This window comes from Anguilla rostrata, chromosome 1 (genome assembly GCF_018555375.3).
Source record: "Anguilla rostrata isolate EN2019 chromosome 1, ASM1855537v3, whole genome shotgun sequence".
In the NCBI taxonomy this organism is placed as follows: domain Eukaryota; kingdom Metazoa; phylum Chordata; class Actinopteri; order Anguilliformes; family Anguillidae; genus Anguilla; species Anguilla rostrata.
The window spans coordinates 17,849,946-17,869,004 of record NC_057933.1 but is presented as its reverse complement, the minus strand read 5'-3'; the positions used below and the strand labels follow the sequence as shown (position 1 = coordinate 17,869,004).

The 19,059-nt window shown below is 40.9% G+C and overlaps 1 protein-coding gene across 1 annotated transcript; it reads right to left on the bottom strand.

Annotated features, from left to right (window-relative positions):
* Window positions 1-138: 138 nt before the first annotated feature.
* On the bottom strand, window positions 139-17,711 carry chrm5a (cholinergic receptor, muscarinic 5a). Its single transcript, XM_064326690.1, has 2 exons — window positions 17,085-17,711; window positions 139-2,449 (listed from the first exon to the last, which is right to left on the bottom strand). The coding sequence occupies exon 2, from the start codon at window positions 2,369-2,371 to the stop codon at window positions 800-802; it is 1,572 nt and encodes a 523-aa protein (XP_064182760.1). The 5' UTR covers window positions 2,372-2,449; window positions 17,085-17,711; the 3' UTR covers window positions 139-799.
* Window positions 17,712-19,059: the final 1,348 nt, after the last annotated feature.

Below are 19,059 nucleotides of genomic sequence, written 5' to 3'. Positions count from 1 at the left end.
CGCAGTGTTCCAGTGCAATTTCCAATTTCCTCTTGTTGTTTTTTTACACGTCGAAAAGGTTTAATTTGTGGTGTTGTTTGAGCTGGGTCATGTGACGCACAGAAGTTAGCAGTACAGTACTTTAAAACGGCACAAGTGATAAAAAGGCTTTTATAATCGACATACAATCTTGAATAGGCTGCTAATCTCAAGCTGACACACAACCAGGATGACTGTAGGTAATACTATTTTCTGATTAAAGGATACAAACCTCCAAAATCTGCCACATGAAAAATGTTAGCCCTTAAATACAAGCAAGAGAACAAAAAAATCTGTGAAAGTTACAGATTTTACAAAAATGAATTCAGGCATAATAAAGAAACTTAGTTTTTTTCTTTTACAGATGAAGATAAACAATAAATAAAACATGAACAAGAAGCAATACGTTTTATAACAATGTATGTTTTGATATATAAGTGCCTGCACTAATACAAATCTTGAAGGAAAATATGTATAACATAGTGGTATAATGCCACAATTATTTTTCAGCCTGTCACATAGAACACTTTATGACTATTTACAAAGCTTTGGTATAAAACAAATACCATAGTTCACCCTAGAGGCTAATTATTGCCAAACACTATATCATGTTAAATTAATACTAGCAGAATATGCAGCTCCATCCTGGAAGAATTTGAACATTTCACAACTATTCTTTTACAATAACATCCATGAAGTTGACCATAACCACAAGTTTAAGTGTCAAAGTATTGTCAATGCAAAATATATGAAAAATAAGTCTGTGGAATTGTATCTCTGATTACGTCAGTTTTCCACCAGCAGCTGGGTTTTGCCCGTACCAGTATAGCTTTTCCTCTGCCCTTTTTTTCTTCCATTGACAGAAGAGTAGCATGCGAAAGGTCTTCTGAAAAGTCTTGTTGCAGAGGGCATAGCACATTGGGTTAACAGTGCTGTTGACATAGCAGAGCCAATATCCCAGGTGCCAGAGAGACATAGGAATGCAGTCAGAGCAGAAAGTGGAGATGAGCACCATGATGTTGTAGGGGGTCCAGGTGAGAATGAAGGCTAGAAGAATGGCACTAAGTGTCTGGGCTGCCTTCTTCTCCTTTATGAGGACCATTCGCTTTCTCTTGGTGATCTGGTTCTTCAGATTGGTGTCCATGGGTTTGGCAGAGGAGGAGGTGGAGGGTGCGCCCATAGACTCTGCTGAGGAGCATGAGGACGGTGCCATTTTAGTGTCCCCATTTTTGCTCTGCTGAGAACTGCCCTCTTTGGTGACTGGTTTGAACTTGTAAGAGACACACTTCTTGCTTTTCTGAGAGCTGCTCTTAGGCAGGGAAGGGAAGTAACTGCCTTCTTCATTACTGCTCAGCTGCTCAGTCTCGCTACCAACAATGCTTTCATTGTGACCGCAGGCCTGGTTCTTGTAAGCTGCTTGGAAGATACTTGGTGAGACAGGGCGCTCTTCGTCCTCTGAGGAGGCATAGCTGTTGAAGGTGGTCACCTGGTCAGCTTTGGACCACTCATCACTAGACAAAGCTGCTGACTTGGCAGCGTTTGAAGAGGACCAGGAAGCCTGGTTCCTATCTCGAGAGGCATTAGGGGGCTGTTTACAGTTGAAACAGGATCTTATGATAGTCTTCTGGGGTTTAGCCCTGCTGGTGTCAGCTGAAGAGTTTAGACCTTGAAGCTCAGCCAAGTCCTTGGTGCGTTTTTCTGTTTCCTTGTAGATCCGGCAGTACAGAATGGTCATAATAGAGACTGGAATGTAGAAAGCAGCAATGGCTGTCCCAAACGTGATCACCGGCTCAGAGAAAAACTGGATCTGGCACTGCTTGGCTGGAACTGTTCTTTTTCCAACAAAATACTGCCAGCATAAAATGGGAGGAGCCCACAAGATGAAAGACACAAGCCAAGCCAAACCTATCATGATCCCTGCCCGTTTTGGAGTTCGCTTCGCTCTGTAAGTCAGTGGCCTTGTAATGGAAAAGTACCTGTCAAAGCTGATAACCAGCAGGTTCATTACAGAGGCATTGCTGGCCACATAATCCACAGCTAACCACAAGTCACACGCTAAGCTCCCCAGTGACCAGTATCCCATCAGAATGTAAGAGGTATATAAATTCATGGAAAACACTCCAATGATGAGGTCTGCAAAAGCTAAGCTCAGCAAGTAGTAATTGTTCACGGTCTTTAATTGGCTGTTGACCTTAAAGGATAGCATCACAAGAATGTTGCCAATTATTGTGATCAAACTCACTATGGCCGATACAGTTGCTATGGTTATGACCTCCCATAGACTGTGTCCGATTGGCTGGATATCTGATGCATTGCCACAGATAGTAGAGTTTGACAGCTCCTCAGCTCCCATGTTGTTCCTGTTTCTCTTTGCCTATAGAAAACGTATTGAAGGAGAAGAAGCCTCCATCAGGATGTGGTACATGATCTCCTAAAAAAAGAAAAACACAACAGTTGGAGTACAGACAATTTAAAATATGTTCAATATTTTCTATGTCTACAACTTTGCACCTAAACCCATAATTATAAAACTTAAAACAAGACTCACAATTCAACGTTCAGCCCCGTAAACATTGTATTAATAATGTATTAAAAAGGATATAACCTATATAATAATGAATAATCCGCACAATAATCAACAATTCATCAATCAAAATATGTGTTCATACGTTGGATACTTGTTATAAAAATGATATAAAATAGGTAAGTTCTCTCTTTGCCCTCAGTCAGGGCATACGATATGAACAGCTAGATGGTTTGTACTCCAGTAATAATGGATGTGAATCGTCGGCTAGCATCTTGCAAGCTATTATCAGTGATATACTGCTGGGACATGGATATGGTGTTCTCCAACGGGACACCTTAAATCTTGCTCACCTACCTCTTCAGTTACTCTTGTTGAGTTTGTATGCATTTTGGACAGAAAGTGCACTTGAGCTCTTGCACTGTGCTAAAGCCAATAGGTTCTGTACAAAACTCTTGTATCTCTTGAATCAGCATTGTTTTTATTCATTTTGAAGTCTCTTAATTAGCAAAAAAAAAGATACTGTTGCACTTCTGCAAACATTGCATTGGCTAGCTATCTATTTTTTAAAACATTTTTTCTTGAACACATTTTACTTATATTGCAACCTTTGTGTTAATGTTACTGTGTGTAGGTGTGTTCAGTTATTGTGGGTATGTGTGTTCAGCTCTCCATCAAAGATCCACCGCCTGTCTTGCACTTTCATATTTCTCTAGCAAAACTCAGATGGCTATAAAATGAATATAGGTTTTACTCAATGTGCTTGCTTTCTAGGTGTGTAATTGTGATGCTCACTGTCTTCGTGGTTGTGGTCAGTCAGTTGAAGGCAGCAGCTCTTTTTCCCCATCATTGGGTAATTGTGCAGGTGCTAGATGTATATTCTCTCAGGCTGCCATCAAAGTCACCATCATTGGAAATACTGTGCTCTGATGAATTCAATCAGACAGAAGTACCCCCCTCCCACCATTGCTCTCCCATCATTTCCCTATAGCTACTGCCTGATCATAGAATAGAATACAACTGAAGAAAACTCACAACATTAGCACTTAACACATTATAAACACCTACCCCCAATTAACTGCAAAAAGGACCCAGCGATTACTAGGTTAATTATTGTACAGCTTTCTATTAAACACGTTTCATTCACTTGCTGTGAAAAAATGCTTCTTGGAATAAAGCTCTAGCCCATTCCATTAGGGGTGTCCAGAGGCAATACTATATGCATTTTCATCTGTGTAGCCAATAAAAGGATTAGTATCTGCATTTATATTTGGGTTGGGGGGGGGGGGGGCATCTTGCTCAGTTGCACTATTAATAAATGCATCTATTAATGCGTCACAAAATGTATTTAAATTCATGTTTTATTGGGCATGACAAATTACAGTTGTCTCATTTATTTTTGCTAATCTCATTTTTCAAATTCATTTCTTCCAGTTATCATTGGTCAACTTTAATGTCATTATCATTGCGAAAAAACTGTGAATATGTGCTCATATTTTCAGGTTTGGATGCACCCTTACTTTCCAGGTCATCTCACCTTCTTGTTGTACTTGATTTATCAAGGTTAATTGAGTGCAATTATCACTGTTTTAAATCAAGCTTTAGTTTGTCTTTAGTGTGCGGCTAGAGAATTGACACCCAGGATGATTAAGGGTTGTGTATGTTGTGAATGGGTAATACAAATAGCCTGAGGTACAGCCTATCACTTTTTTCCACTTCTGTAGGAGGTTACAAGTTTGCAGTCTTTTCATCCATAGCACTTTGAAAAATAAACAAACAGAAACAGTGCCATCATGAAGTCATGCTTCTGTCTAGTGCACCCTCATATGGGGTGTGTAGAAAATACGGCTTGCTATTAGAAACCCATAGCATACCTGACAAATCTGATGGTGAAAGTCAGCAGGGTAGGGAATTGACTTAAGCAGCACAGTGGAGTTTCCCATTAGTGTACTCTTTAAAGTGGGACAAAGAACAGTAGCTGACAGATGCTCTGAGGTCACAGTTTCATTGAGAATGCCTAGGACATGACAGGAAGTGACAGGCTTCCAAGACCTTGAGTAGAGCTTGTCTGACCAATAAAATCAACCAGCCCCACCAACAAGAAAGCGATGCAAGAAAGACCTGCTACTGTACATACACCGGTTTTCAGTTACATTATACACGACATGAGAAAAAGTATGTGGACCCCTGACACCCAACATCTCATCCAAAATCATTGGCATTAATATGGAGTAGGTCCACCTTTTACTACTATAAAAATCTCCACTCTTCTGGGATGGCTTTATACTAGATGTTTGAGCATTACTGCAGGGATTTGCTTCCATTCAGCCAGAAGAGCATTTGTGAGGTCGGGCACTGATTGGGCAATTAAGCCTGGCTTGCAATTGGCTTTCCAATTGATCCCAAAGGAGTTGGATGGGGCTCTGTGTAGGCCACTCAAGTTCCTCCACACACATCTTGACAAAACCATTTCTACAGTATATGAACCTTGCAGTGTGCCCGGGGTCATTATCATGCTGACACAAAAAAGGGCCCTCCCCAAACTGTTGCCAAAAAGTAAGTAAGGAAGCACAGAAGCACCTAGAATGTCACTGCATTAATATTAGCCTTCACTGGAACAAAGGAGCCTTGCCCAAGCCATGAAAAACAGCCCCAGACCAAGGGGTGTCCTGATACTTTTAGTTATAGAGATTATTTTATTATGTAGAGACAGTAGGAACGCTGGCATACCATCATGAGACTACTGTTGAGCTTGAGTCTCTGCACATGAATAATGGATTGAATATTTTGGGGTCAGCAAAAGAAGTTATAAAACTTGGCTGTTGGACTTGGCACAAAAAGCTTTTATATTTTTGCTTTTTTTAACAATGATTTTACAGCGAGTGAATGAAAGGGAAATTTTAATAAATGTTTCTGTTTAAACTGAAATTCTCTTTCTGCTATGTTGTCTATTTATTTTGAATATGCATCACAAAGATGATATTTATTCAATTAAATAATTAATTAATTTAGTCTTTATTCTACTTAGCCCATTTTCACATTCTGAAAATATTATTATTTCCCTGTGGACACATGAAGTCAACAATCCCCAATGTTTCTTCAGCGCCACCTAGAGGTATGCAATGGTCCATTAAAAAATCAAGCACATCAGCATTTGGAACAGCAGAAAAGGACCCACCTCTTTAAAATTATGTATTAAAAAAAGAACAATATCCAGAAAAAAATGCTCAAAATTAATTAAAAAAAATATTACAATAAAGCTCTCCATAGGAGTCATTAGAACCAAGGACATGTCTATGAGGACTTCTTAAATTAATCAGAGGATTCTGGGTGTCTGAATATTGAGGAAACTCAGAACACATCAGATTTTAAGACCAGGTCAAATGGCTGAAAGCTGATTTTTTACATTATGTACATGAACGCAGTGGTACAGTAGGTGACAGTCTCTTGGCTAGCTTTTTATAATCACTCACTAATGACAACTACTAACTTGTAGGCGCCAGTCCAGCAGCCACAGAGTGATAATGCAGCACTGACCCTGGGAATCCCTGGCCAAATTATACCCACCTTATACCAGTAGAACTACTGTGGATTCACAATTATAATTAGCTAATGGCATTAACTGGACTTGGACTAATGGTGTTTAGCCAATTGCCTTTTGATAGTTTTTGCATTGATACACTGTATTTGTAAGCATTCTCTTACCAAATATAATCATAGCATTAATGATAATTTCAAAGATAATGTAATGAACAGTCACTTTGAATTCATCAACACATGCTGAAATATACAGACAATTCCCGATATTACATGTAGGGAGTGACATGAATCAAGAGTGACTTAGGCATGCAACAATTTCTGATGAAAAACTATACAAAAAAAAAGTACAGTCATTTGATAAATGGGGCCAAAGTCTCGAATTAGTTGCCAGCACATATCACATATTGACAGCTTTAGCCATTGCTGAGCACTGATGTTAAACAACACCTACGCTCTCTCTGACATCTTGTCAAATGCTGTGTGAGTGATCTCTGTTGTTAGATAATCATGCATTGCTGTCAATTAAATAATGCACAGTTAATTACACCCACGGACTTCAGGAATTGCTGATTTGTATAAACACTCTCATCCGTTTTATCTGTGTTGCGGTTGGATTGCACTCATTTGATTCATTCATTAGTTCCGAGTTTGTTGCCCACGGTGACTGCTTCACTTTCAAAACCAGGGACCCGCAATTCCCCCATGAATTAGATGCAGGCATAATGTGGTCAAAGTTGTTACTCCGTGCAATTAGAGTAACCATGCAATTAGGAATCTGAGTCATGTTTATGTTAGGATGTCTGCAATCCCAGGAAATAAAATAATTCATTTAATATCAGAGAAATGTAGATATTAGGTACAAAAATACTGCTGTTTGGATCTTTTTGATTGCATGTTTTTAACTGGTATTTCTTTACTTCTTGGAAATAGATTTGGCACCTTGTCAGTTTAGTTCTAGTGAAATTACCATCAGTAAGTCATTGTCCTATTCTGGTGATCCTTCAGCAATGTTCTGGTCGTGTCTATGGTTCTGCGGAATGCCCATTGCAAATAACAGTGTTTGGGGGAAGTTCTCCTTCCTCGGCAATACAATAGTATTGCGGTCGGTAATTTGCAGTGATGCATGAGGATTGCAGGATGTTTTAAAATAAAAGTGATTACCAAATGGGCAAATGACAGCATTACAAATTTAATGGGCACAACACTCAAAACTGATCATGTCCTTCCTCAAAATGTCCGCAATGCTAAGTGCAACAGCAGCTCACGCATTCAGTATGCACTGGATGCCACTGTGAAAATGACTATTTGATTCTATTTTGCATTCAGGAAAACTGCTTTCAAGAGGAGGGATTTCACATTCAATCAGAACTGCTGACACTATGATAGTCACTGTGCATTAGTGCAGACATCCCTGCCCTAGCCAATGAAGATTTACCTTTGGATATGCACACCTGTCCATTCTTTGCTTCTGTAGTAGAGCATCACAGGAGATGATTTTAAAATGTGGGGCAGTTGAATGCACACAATAGCATACCTCGCCCATCACAGGTCTTAAGTCAGCTTGACCTTTCCTGTGTAGTATCTCTTAGCCTCATTACTATTCTGCTGGCACAAACAGATGGGCACTAGGGACACCACCAGCCTGAGGCTAATAGAAAGGCATTCGGCTCCCAGTAGGAGGGAGAGGAGAGAAAAATATTCTGTTTACCCTTCGGCTTGTTACATTGACATTAGCTATCACTATTGTAGTCTTGATCACTGCTTTTCCAAAGCAAAAGTACGACTTGGTATGTAGTACAGTATATTTTGTTGCAGTCATTGTTTATGCATTCCTAGTATTAGCAAGCTCCTCCATTTCTCCTCCTATATGTTTCCTTCTTTCTTTCTGTCTTGCCTTCTACCTCTCCTCCTGTTTTCCCAACTCTCTTCCTTTGCATTTCCCTGCTTATTTGCTCTCTCTCTCTCTCTTGTCCTCCCTGGCACCCTCCCTCCTCTCAGTGCATTGCATGTTCCTGACACTTGTCCCATTATCACATTCACTTTTTATGGGACGATGAAGCTTGGCAGTGTGCTGTAGGAAATGTGCTTGTACAAGCGTGCTTTGTTAGTTATTTAAAATCATAACAGCGGAAACTTCAGCGCAAGGATACACCTGGCTGTCTGAAGCTGAAAGGCCTGAAAGGTGCATACAGTCCCCTTGGGTGCCTTGCTTGCTGTAGTCAGATTTGACTTTGGTAAAATGTGTCTGAACCAGAAGTTAGGTGGGCTCTTCAGGTGCTGGAGTGCGGTCAGGCTGAAGGTAATGTGTCCCTTGTTGTCGAATCCATTAATAACTTCTGCCTTTTATAACTGTGTTTCCACAGCTTCTTTAACAGCAAAGCATTAGCATTTGGTTATGTTTAATGAGGCAGCTATCAGAGGGTCTCTGTTGATTGATTGAGAATGAGTTCAGTTTTTTTAATTTAATTGTTCTGAATGTTTCATATTCCAAACAAAAGCATAATAAGCGTTCATTAAAACACCATTCTTCTCACTAGCTCCAGAGACATCAAATGGTTATTAGCTGCTGTTGTAAGTGGGTGAAATGGAGTGAAACTGTCCATCTCAGCTTGCCGTCTGTGTGCTTGTCCTACCCTGCATCATCTCCCCCTGGTAAACCCAACAGTTTAACTCAAATCTTCTAAATCTCAAAATGAAATTGATTCCAGATCCTCTGTCTCTTTATTGCAGTCATTTCAAGGAACAGAGTTGTTTTCCGACAACAAACGCATCAAAACACCAGGAATTTGGCCAAATCTATTAAGAGAGGCAATCTTTTAAAACAACAAACACAAGCCCCTGATGATTTCTAAGATGCAATATGCCATCTTGTTAAACCTGGCATGTTACAGAAAGGATATAGTTTATCAGGAAATTCATGCTGGACAGAAATTCAAATATAGCGGTGTATTTGCCATTAACATATTCAAAATGTATTAATAGACAAAATTTTGGGGAACGCAAACAAAAATTTGCTCTCCTCTAAAGTACATTTGGTTTGCTCACTTCTTTCACTCTGCATTCCAATAGCAGAGCTGTATTTGAGCCATCAGAGACCCCATCAACATGAACGGTTGCTCACGTACAGTACAACAAGGAAAGCCCCGTCAACTGAAATGCTCCCTCCCTGGGAAACACTATAGTCAGTTATTCACCTCTCTAATGTGGTTGCCTGTGTGCCAAGATGCAGTCAACTAATAGCAAGCCATGGTGCACATAACTAGTTACAGGTTGGTATGTCTGTTGCACAGTGCTTACCTCGTCTCAGAAATGAGGATTTGAACAGCATAAGGCATTGCTGTAAAATAAAGTTTTGGTAGGAGCACAATCATATTTTACTTCATATATTGGGTCAAAAACTGGAGAAATCCATTAACTAGAAGAGGAGTTTTTTAGAAGTGGGATACTGTGTCTGTGTCGAAAGATGGGCAGCAACTCTGGTGTTCTGACTGTTGTAAGTAGCACATTCCATCATTTGGGGATAAGAAATGAGAATAGTAGCAGCTGCCATGTGTAGCTCTGAAGGGGAGGAAGTGCTAGGTGGCCTGAGGTTATAAAGTGGAGAAGCATGTCAAGGGGCTGTAGGGTTTAATAATAACAATGTCTAAATAAGAATGAGCCAGAACCCCAAAGAACCAGAACACCTTGGGTTATCTGGTGGCACACAAGAGAGACCAACAAGAACAGAGTTACAATAGCTCAGACAGGACACAGTTACCTGGACAATAAGCTGGATCAAATAGGTTGGGAGCAGATTATTGATCTTTTTAGAGAAATATTCTACAGATTCAACCTCAGCAGTGAATTATGTCTTCATGTCTAGGGCCAGGCCGTGGTTAGTCTGAGATCTATATACTTATCAGAGGTAACAGTCAGGTATATCCTTCCTGTCAAAGAGTGAGGTAGTCTGGGGTCTACGGCAATGCTTACTTTCAGTGTCATTTGCTACAGCTGTTTACAGTTGTGAACTGGGTAATAAGAATGGCTTCATTCAGCTCCATTGTGTTGAAATAATTCTAAGTTCAGCTTGCTCTTCACTAGTAATGCACAAACTAAACTGCTGATTCAGGAGAGTATAGACATCCACGGTTCTCCAAGGTGTGCACAATAACCATAGTATCAAATTGGAATTGAAAAAAAAACAAAAAAAAAAACAAAACAATATTAACTAAATAAAGGTTGCCCTTTACAATGTACTATATACTGAAAAGGTTTAATACCTTGGATACAGTGTATCCTGCCCTGCTTCAATTAGTGCTTTGCGCTCAGCTTCCAGGCTCTTACTAATGTGTATAATTTTCCAAATGGCACGTCCAGCAATATTGCATGCTGGTCTGACTTCTATCAGATTCCATGCTCATGACACATCCGTCCAATGCAATCACACAGCTAATAGTTCTATTGGACAGCAACCCACTACTGAAGGTCACTGAAAAGCATTTAATTGGGGACAAACATGTGGTTAAACGGCACATTGCTGATATTGATTGCTGTTTAGTTTTATTATTATCTGTCTTCAAATTTTTACTACTTGTTAAAAAACCATTGAGCATGTTGATAAATGCATAAATAGGCACTGCAATGACACACACAGCAATGATTTGTGGAACTACAGATTTCTACTCATACAGAGCTATGTATTGTAGTTATATTTAAATTTTATGTGTGGGGGGATTGTTTACCATATACCACACAAATGATTAAATGTAACAGTTATTGTATATCTTGACTTTGAGATTTATACATTTTAATTCAATGTTCTGTTCAGCCATTGTGCTGTCATAGAAATGGGTTTGTAGATACGTAGAAAATAAATATAGCTACCTACACTTAAGTAACCATATGAATCGTAAATCTTTGGCATAGAGAAGTCCTATTTCTGTTGCTTTGTTTAGACATGATACTATTTCAACAGTAGCCAAGAGAGTATTTTAAAAACATTTATAAAATAATCTTTAAAAAGAAATGGCATTCTGTGCTGCCATTGTAAAATTCTACTTTGCTAATTTATTCAACTTTTACACCAACAGGTACATTTTCACTGGGCAATAATAAATAATCACATTCCATTGCAATCAATGGTGTTTTCCACACTTCCCCTGCTGTCGCCAGATGATGTGCCAATCTGTTTGATCGCCTTCCAGTTTCCACTTATGAGAATAAAAATTCTTCCATATGGCCCATTTGCTGGACTTTTTACTTGCATGATTTGATTCTGGGAGAGACCCAGCTTGAAAACTGGAGCAACTGTTTTTGATCAAATATTTTGTTCCCCTTTTGTCTTTTGTCCTCCTGTTTGAAATTCCCAGACCCATCCAATCGCTGAGCAGTGTTCTGTCAATACGAGCATGTGCAATCTTTGAATCAGCAACCTCATCTTTGCTCTGAAATCCTCTAACTGAGCTGCATAGTTATTATGGAAGGTGGCTGTCACAGACAGACTGAAGGTATCTGACTGACCAAAGAAGATATTGACAAGGTTGTCAATAACTTGCCCTCTGAAACCCTCCCTACCTTGGCTAAACTATGGAAATTGGGACATGTAGCCACAGTTGGCACTGGCCCAGTCAGTATTCCATCCATACCAAATTAAGCATCACTGAGCTTGCAATGAGCACCACTTCTGTGGATGCAACACTTGTGATGCAGGATCAGAACTATTACAAAATTACACAAGCACACTTTGTTTTGATTTGATACTTTACTTTCATTAGGGATAGTGAGAGGGGACTGTAGTCTGTTTTCAGCTTTATCTGATATCGTGAAATTGAGACCGGCCATTTAAGTTGACTGGTTCTGCTTCAAATGCCAAGCTTCTGCCTCTGGTTTTTCTTGCACAGAGCTCTTATTTGATAATGCTTAAAACTTTGGTGGATGTAAAAAAAAAGTGGTTTCAGGGAAATTTTCAGAATTATGGACACCAATTGCACAGACAATGCACCATACACATACACATTACATTAGTTTAGCATATTCATGCTTGTGATAATCTTCTGCATTTTACTACTCCTAGCAAAATCTGTCTATAAGGTGAGAAAATAATCCCATGCAGGTTGTTTGAGGTCATTAAAAAAAAGCCTAAACCACAAATTGTTTTGACATATGATTGCACCTCAATAATTGACAGATTCTGGAATGAATTTTTCATGTGTCAAAATTTGTCAGTTGTAATAGCTTAATAACTTTCTCCGAAAAATATAACAAAGCATTACAGAGAATGGCCCTCATTGAGATTTAATGAGTTTGACTTTTGATTTCATCCAAATTGATAATGATTGGCTCTTGTCTTGTCTAAGTCTCTATTTGAGGATTGCTCTCCCAGTGACAAGCTGTTCAGAAAGGGCATAAAGACATGACACCTCTTTTGCAGCCTGCTTGCACATGCCAGGAACAACATGAATTAATTAAGCACTGAGTACATGAATTTGAACAGTGAGGCATTCTCTCACAATGTTCAACACACACTCTTAACACACACACACACACACACACACACACACACAACCTGTCTCTGAGGTCTCTGAGCACTCTTTCTTTTTCTCTTTCTCTTTCACAGCAATTTTCTTCTTTGTTCCAACACAGTACGCAAATACCAACACGCATGACATTTTCTTGTTTTAATTGACAATTGATAACTCATTTATCTATTATGTTTGGGTAACTCATTAATTTAATGAAATAAGGTCTTAATTCAGCTCTATTGATGTTCTCTTCGCTATAGTGGAAATTGGCTTATGAGTTGAATAATGAAAAAGACAAGAATGCTGCATTCTAATTCTCACTGGGACATTATTGGTGTGCTTTATCACACAACTGGTGCTTTTCTCCTTATTTAGCACTGTTAATTGGCAAACTTTCCATTTGAATGATGGAAGATCCCATAAAATGAAACAAATGTGTGTTGGTTGGGTGTCACATGCCTTTAAGACTTCAACCCAGACTTCAGCTGAACGTGCTTCTGTTGCTGCTTATGTACCATTGGAAAATGTGGGTCAAATATCTTAATGGCATGCTGAGACACAGTCATGCTCAGGCATTTTTTCAGTGCCCATAAATAGTGCATATAGGCTATATTTTCAGAAGGGGCGAAGGTCTGTTTACAGCAACGCACATATGTGAGACGCAGGCAGATGACCAGTTTACTCCCACACATACACTCATAAATGCATGGGTTTCTGTTTGTGTATGCTCAAATGTGTCTGCGTGTGTATGTGTGTGTGCATGTACGTGTGTGCGTGCAGGCCAACATGAGAATGTATATATGTATGTACTGTATGTATGTGTGAATGTGTATATGAGTGTGTGTGTGTGTGTGTGACTACATGTATGTACACTCAGGGGCATGCAAATACAGTACATGTGCTCAAAAAATTTATGTGTGTGTAGATGTGCCCATATGGTAAGTGTGTGTTTCCCTGTGTGTGCGTGTGCGTGTGTGTGTGTGCACGCGTGCGTGTGTGTGCATAAGTGCGTGTGTGTGTGTGTGCGTGTGTGTGTGCATGCGCGTGTGTGACTTCACATGTGGTCTGCAGGAAGCAAAGAACAGTGAGGTGGAGGTAATTGACTCAGTGAAGCCTAAAGTGACAGTGACACAGAGATGACTGCATCGTCACCTTCAGACCCAGCATCAAAGGCAGCCCATTGACCTCCCGATAGGCATCACCTGGAGCACCCACCTCTTAATGAGCGCACAGGTAGTGTGAGGGTTGCCCGTTACCCCGTGTCAGCGCTCTGTGCAGCAGTACTGCAGTGGCGTCCACAGCCGCAGCCTTCTGGAAGCGGGCCTGTGGGCCGTTAACATGGCGTGCCACTCCCCAGCCTGCTGACCCGCAATGGAGGAACCTACGCAAAGGCTGCTCTGTTTGAAGGCCTTATGTATGCAACGCCTCACTCACCTGATGCCCATGGGTTTGTCTGTGGTACCCTGAATACAGGGGCATAAATGCTTTTCAGGTGCAGTCCATCTGCGTTCATGTTTCAGGCTTACATTAGCACTGGAGATCTCCTCAATGGGGGAAACTCTTAAACGTGTACTGTAAATGACTACTAATTCATGATATTTATTTTCTATGGATGTTTTTAAATAATTTCATTAGCTGTTAACATAATTAACAGCATTAGTAAAACATATTTATATTGAGGACTGCAAACAATCACTGTATTATATTAGTATTGTGCTCTACAGTATGATAATGGATAATCATCCACTTGTACTGTTTGCTGCATCTGTCCTCCCAGATTGCGAGCAGATTAGTGTGTGGGTGAGGAGAGATGTGGGGGTTTAAGGGCTCAGTAGCAATAAAGCTGGCCAGCAGACAGACGGTGGCTGAGGTTACATTGAATGGCTTTTTCTTTGTTTCCCTTCTATGTACTAAACCCAGAATTCACGCTTTAAACAGCTTCTGTCTAGATCTGGGCAACAGATAATGTCAGCTCGCGGAAGTATAGATGTTTTAATTCCCTTCCTGTTGGAGAATGTCAGTCTCCCCTGCACATTTTCTGAGCTTTTCAATGATACCCATCACCCTCCAAACACACACACACACACACGCACACACACTTCTGTAAATCACAACGCCATTTCACCCTGTTCGCTGGACCCCCTTTGTTTGGGTAAATGGATCCAAACTTTCTCTCCCACACCAAACATCAGTGTTCATAGGCCTGTGCTCCTTGCCTCGCAGTGTTTATAAGCCATTGCCGTTATCAGCAGGGATTCAAATTCTGGAAAACCTTTTTTTCCTGCCTCTCACATGCCTGTGTATCTCCACTGAGGCCAAAAATGTCTGAAAGTTAACGTTGTCAGCTCAATTTTTTGCGTTTGCTTACAGTATTCTAGGATTACATATTAAGCTGATATATGGAAGACAGTGATAGGAATGCTGGTGTCTCATTACACAAAACATTTTCAAATCCTGTACAGCAACTGGAATAGTTTTTAAGACAATTGCTGGCACAAAATAAAATGAACTTTATTTAATGTGTCTCCTTATCTAGTACTGTGATTATTCTTGGTCAGTGGTTATGTAATATTCACTTCTCTGCATTATTTATTAAATAAAGAGAAACAGTAACTGCTAACCCATCTTTCCACATTTAATCTGGGACTGCCTTAGTGTTCAGATGTATTAATTATGATCAGGATAATTTATCTGTTATAGAACACCTTAACATTAATACCCTGAACAAATATACCCTCCATCAATGAAGGCTTTGACAAAAACCTGTCCAAATACATATAGAAGGGGGTAGTAAACCTGGGGTCGCAATACACCACAGATGGTTGCCGAATTGATGGCTTTATTGTTGAGGTTGTTGTTGACTGCTATGCCACCCCCACCCCCCATATTAGTCATTGCATTAAGAGCAGAAGGGCTGCATGTTTCAACCAGATGTGATGCTCTGCTAATTGTGGACGACAGTTTCACCTGCTTTTGTCTGAGCTCCTGCCATTATCACTCTCCGTAATTTGCCGGGGCCAGGCGGATTGTTTCCGTTTTATGACTACGTCCCCCCTCCCCCGAGTCCAGTACCTCTCTGCATTTCTTCAACGCTTCACTACATTTGCAGGCAGGGCAAGAACTCGTTAAAATCATGCTTGAATGATTAATCCCCTTTTTGTCATTTTTGATTAAGCAAGAACAGCAAAAAAAAAAAAAGAAATCTACACAAATGAGTGGAACATGATTGGTGCACTGTTTGTGTACGTGTTTTGCATTTTGGTCCCAGGCGAAGCGGCTATCTTTCTTTCGATAGGCTGTTATGCTGTTGAAATACAGATTGAAATACTGGTTTGATGTCTCAAAAATAAGTAGTGAGGTAGATTTTGTGTGAAAAAGTATAGAACGTCTGGAACCTGGCTGACCCCTGCCCCATTTTGATTCACACTTATTTAATTGCCATTGCTGTACATACAAGGTAGGCAGTAATGACAAGGATTTCTCAGCCCCTTTTTAATGTTACGTTTTCTGTTTATATGTCGACCCAGTGATACTGCTCAGATGCAATGAAAGCTATGTCAGTAGCAAAAGCCACAGGGATGATGAGAAGTTTATGCACGCGGACACCATATGCCACTCATTTGCTTCGAGTCATGATGATTCAGATGGGAGTACATTTATTTCAGTTCATTTATCAGAAACATCAGAGCATCCACAGAACAAAGCCTCCTATTGTGAATCAGAGATTTTAATTTCCATTGTATCCCTGCACAATGCAGTAGATGTTCAGTTCTTGCAACTGAATTGTTCACAGATTGTATTTTTAGTTAATGTCATGCACGCATAAACACCCTTCAAATCCCTACAGAAAGAGCAAAGCAATAATTGTTCCCATTCATGGACTGGGAGTGAAGATTATACAGGAGGAAAGTATTTGAGGTATAGGCATAGCTGTTGATGTAGGCTTGACTGAAAACACATGCAGAGATGCACGTTGACCCCCCATCAGGAGAATAAATTATTTACTTCAGGTGGCACACCTTTATTCTTTAAGATACAACTTCTCATGACTGGGGTCTCCTTTTGCTCTTGGGAACACAAAAGTGGGAATGACAGAGATGGGTACAGGGTATGCCCCAAGCTCTAATGCCTTAGTATAGTTTTTGTGTATCTTGTATTAATCAGTGATAAAATAAAAATTATGGAGCAGTCTCTTTTATGAGACATGAACAACTGTATGCAGGCTACTGGCTTTTGAATAATAAAATGTTCTGCTGCTTTTTTGTCTGAAACCTTTTTTTTTTTGCTCACTGGGCAGTTGGAAACATCTGGTACGTTTCATTAAGTTAAAAGTAAGCATTAAAAATACATGGTCAGGTCTCTCGGACGAATGGCTGTGCATGCCTGTAGTGGATTGTGTTAAGCTTGATGTAGCCAGTGCACATTAAAAGCATCACAGTGAATCACCTCCCGTTCACATCACTGAGGCAGTAAGGCAAAGCAGAAAAGAGAGACATACTCACAGTGAACATTTTTCAACGGTAGCATCAGAGAGCCTTCTCCTCATGTGTGAAGACAGGTGTTGGCTTTATTCCTTGCGCGTTAACCTTCAGTCCAGTGCTGCAGAGTCCGAACTACACGGAAACTGTTCAGAACCCTTCAGTATTCCTTCTCATGCCACTGTGGGACTCAAACACATCCTCGGGGAAACAGGAAGTTTCACAAGCACGGGTGAGAAGCCAAAAAACTGGAGTCTTGTGAAGTGAAAAATGAAAAGTGACAACTGACTGTTGTTCATTCAGCAGTGGGAAAGAGAAGATGCAGCACACACTGACACAGAAAATAAAGAAACGTGCTTTTAAGTAGCTGGGGTACAGCTGAGGTCAGAGGTCCCAGGGAGAAGATTTTGTGCAGGGGGAGCGCGGCGGAGAGAAGTTTCCTAGGAGCGGGCAGCCGGCGAATTCCCCCCTCTGTGCTGAAGTTACAGCACAGAGGTAGAAGCAGAGACTGAGGGAGAGCAGCCAGGATCTATCTGCTACTTCTACTGCTGCTGCTGCTGCCTTCGCTGACACAGATGTAGCCGGTGCTGGCTGGAAGGAGAAATTCCCACAGGGCAAGATGGCTCATCATGTTTCGGGACAGTGAGCATGCAGGCGCTGAGCGAGGAGGCTGGCTCTGAGAGGAGGGGGAGGTGTTGAGGGGGACGGAGTGGAGGGGGGCGGGGGGGGGGAGGAGGACCCCGCTGGCTCGCACGAGCTGCTGAGAGCAGGCAGGGCTCCGATAAGACGACGCCTCTAATGCATAATGAGCCTTTTAATTGCCCTCCCCACAGCCCGGGCGCGCTGCCTCTGCCTAAAAGTGATAAAGAAGAGAGACGGCCCAGTTGGTCACCTGTGATTGGCGTCTATGTGTTTGAACAGCTTTAGGTGAGTGGTTCCTATCAGCTCTCTCTCTCTGACGAGGGGGCCAATCGCCTGACCCTTTCCTCCCTTTCAAGCGAAGTGTTTGACCTGGCCGGCCAAGATAAGGCTACTGCCATGTGCCAGAGCCTGCTTTTTCAAACCTTTTGTTTGCTCCGCCATATCTTTAATAGTGGTGGGATGAGGGGGCAGGGCGGGTTGTGTGGTCAAGGATTTATGAATGTAAACCCCTTGTGCCTGTAATCCAGGCTTTGTATGCCAAGCTGTTTGAGATGGCTCCTGATAAGGTCATGCAAATTGTGCAAAAATTGGTGAACGGTTAGGTATTTGTCATAGTTCTGTAATGTGTCAGTTTTTGTCGGTTTCTTCAAATGCAATGTATTATATACGCACTTCTCATGTGCAGTTCATGGTACTGAAGAAGGATGAAAAGACTGAAAGCGTGCTTCCATAATGTTTTATTATCGTTTCTCTGAAAAGGTCAGAGTGGAAAAGGTCTGAATAAGAATAATGTGGATGCTGTAGATCAGCCGAGAACTAGGGCATGCCCTCTCCCCATTGCATATATTTACATGCGGAGAAGCCGCTTCTCTTGGAATGTGATATTCACGCATGTCAAAGTGAAATCTCAGGCATTGTTATTTCTAGCATATTCACTTGTCAGTGGTTCAGGTCAGCTAAAGTGTGTCAGAATCACAGTGACTCCAACGTGCTAATGACACAGAAACCACAGATGAGCCGGTACAACTCCCAGCATGCAACCACCGGGCATGGACTCAAACAGAGCAGCGTTATTATCTAGTCCTCTGATAATGACGTTGCCGCGAAGCTACAGGGGAATATGGCGCATGCTTTTCCTGAAACCTGTCACATCTATGTCCAAATCTTTTTTTTAGATGATCCGCGAAGCCAGCTCTACCAGGGACTAAGGCATAGGCCAGCGATGGTTGATGAGACGTATAGTGTCATGGTTGCAGAAACGTTCTGCTCTGGATGGTAAGCAAATTTTCTTTTTTTCTCGGGAATCCAGGCCCTTTACAGATCATACTTTTGTGTGGGAATTTAAATGGAAATGGGG

Bases quoted from the DNA above. Each gene is read 5' to 3' on its own strand.
- chrm5a (XM_064326690.1), bottom strand. From the start codon at position 2,371: ATGGGAGCTGAGGAGCTGTCAAACTCTACTATCTGTGGCAATGCATCA.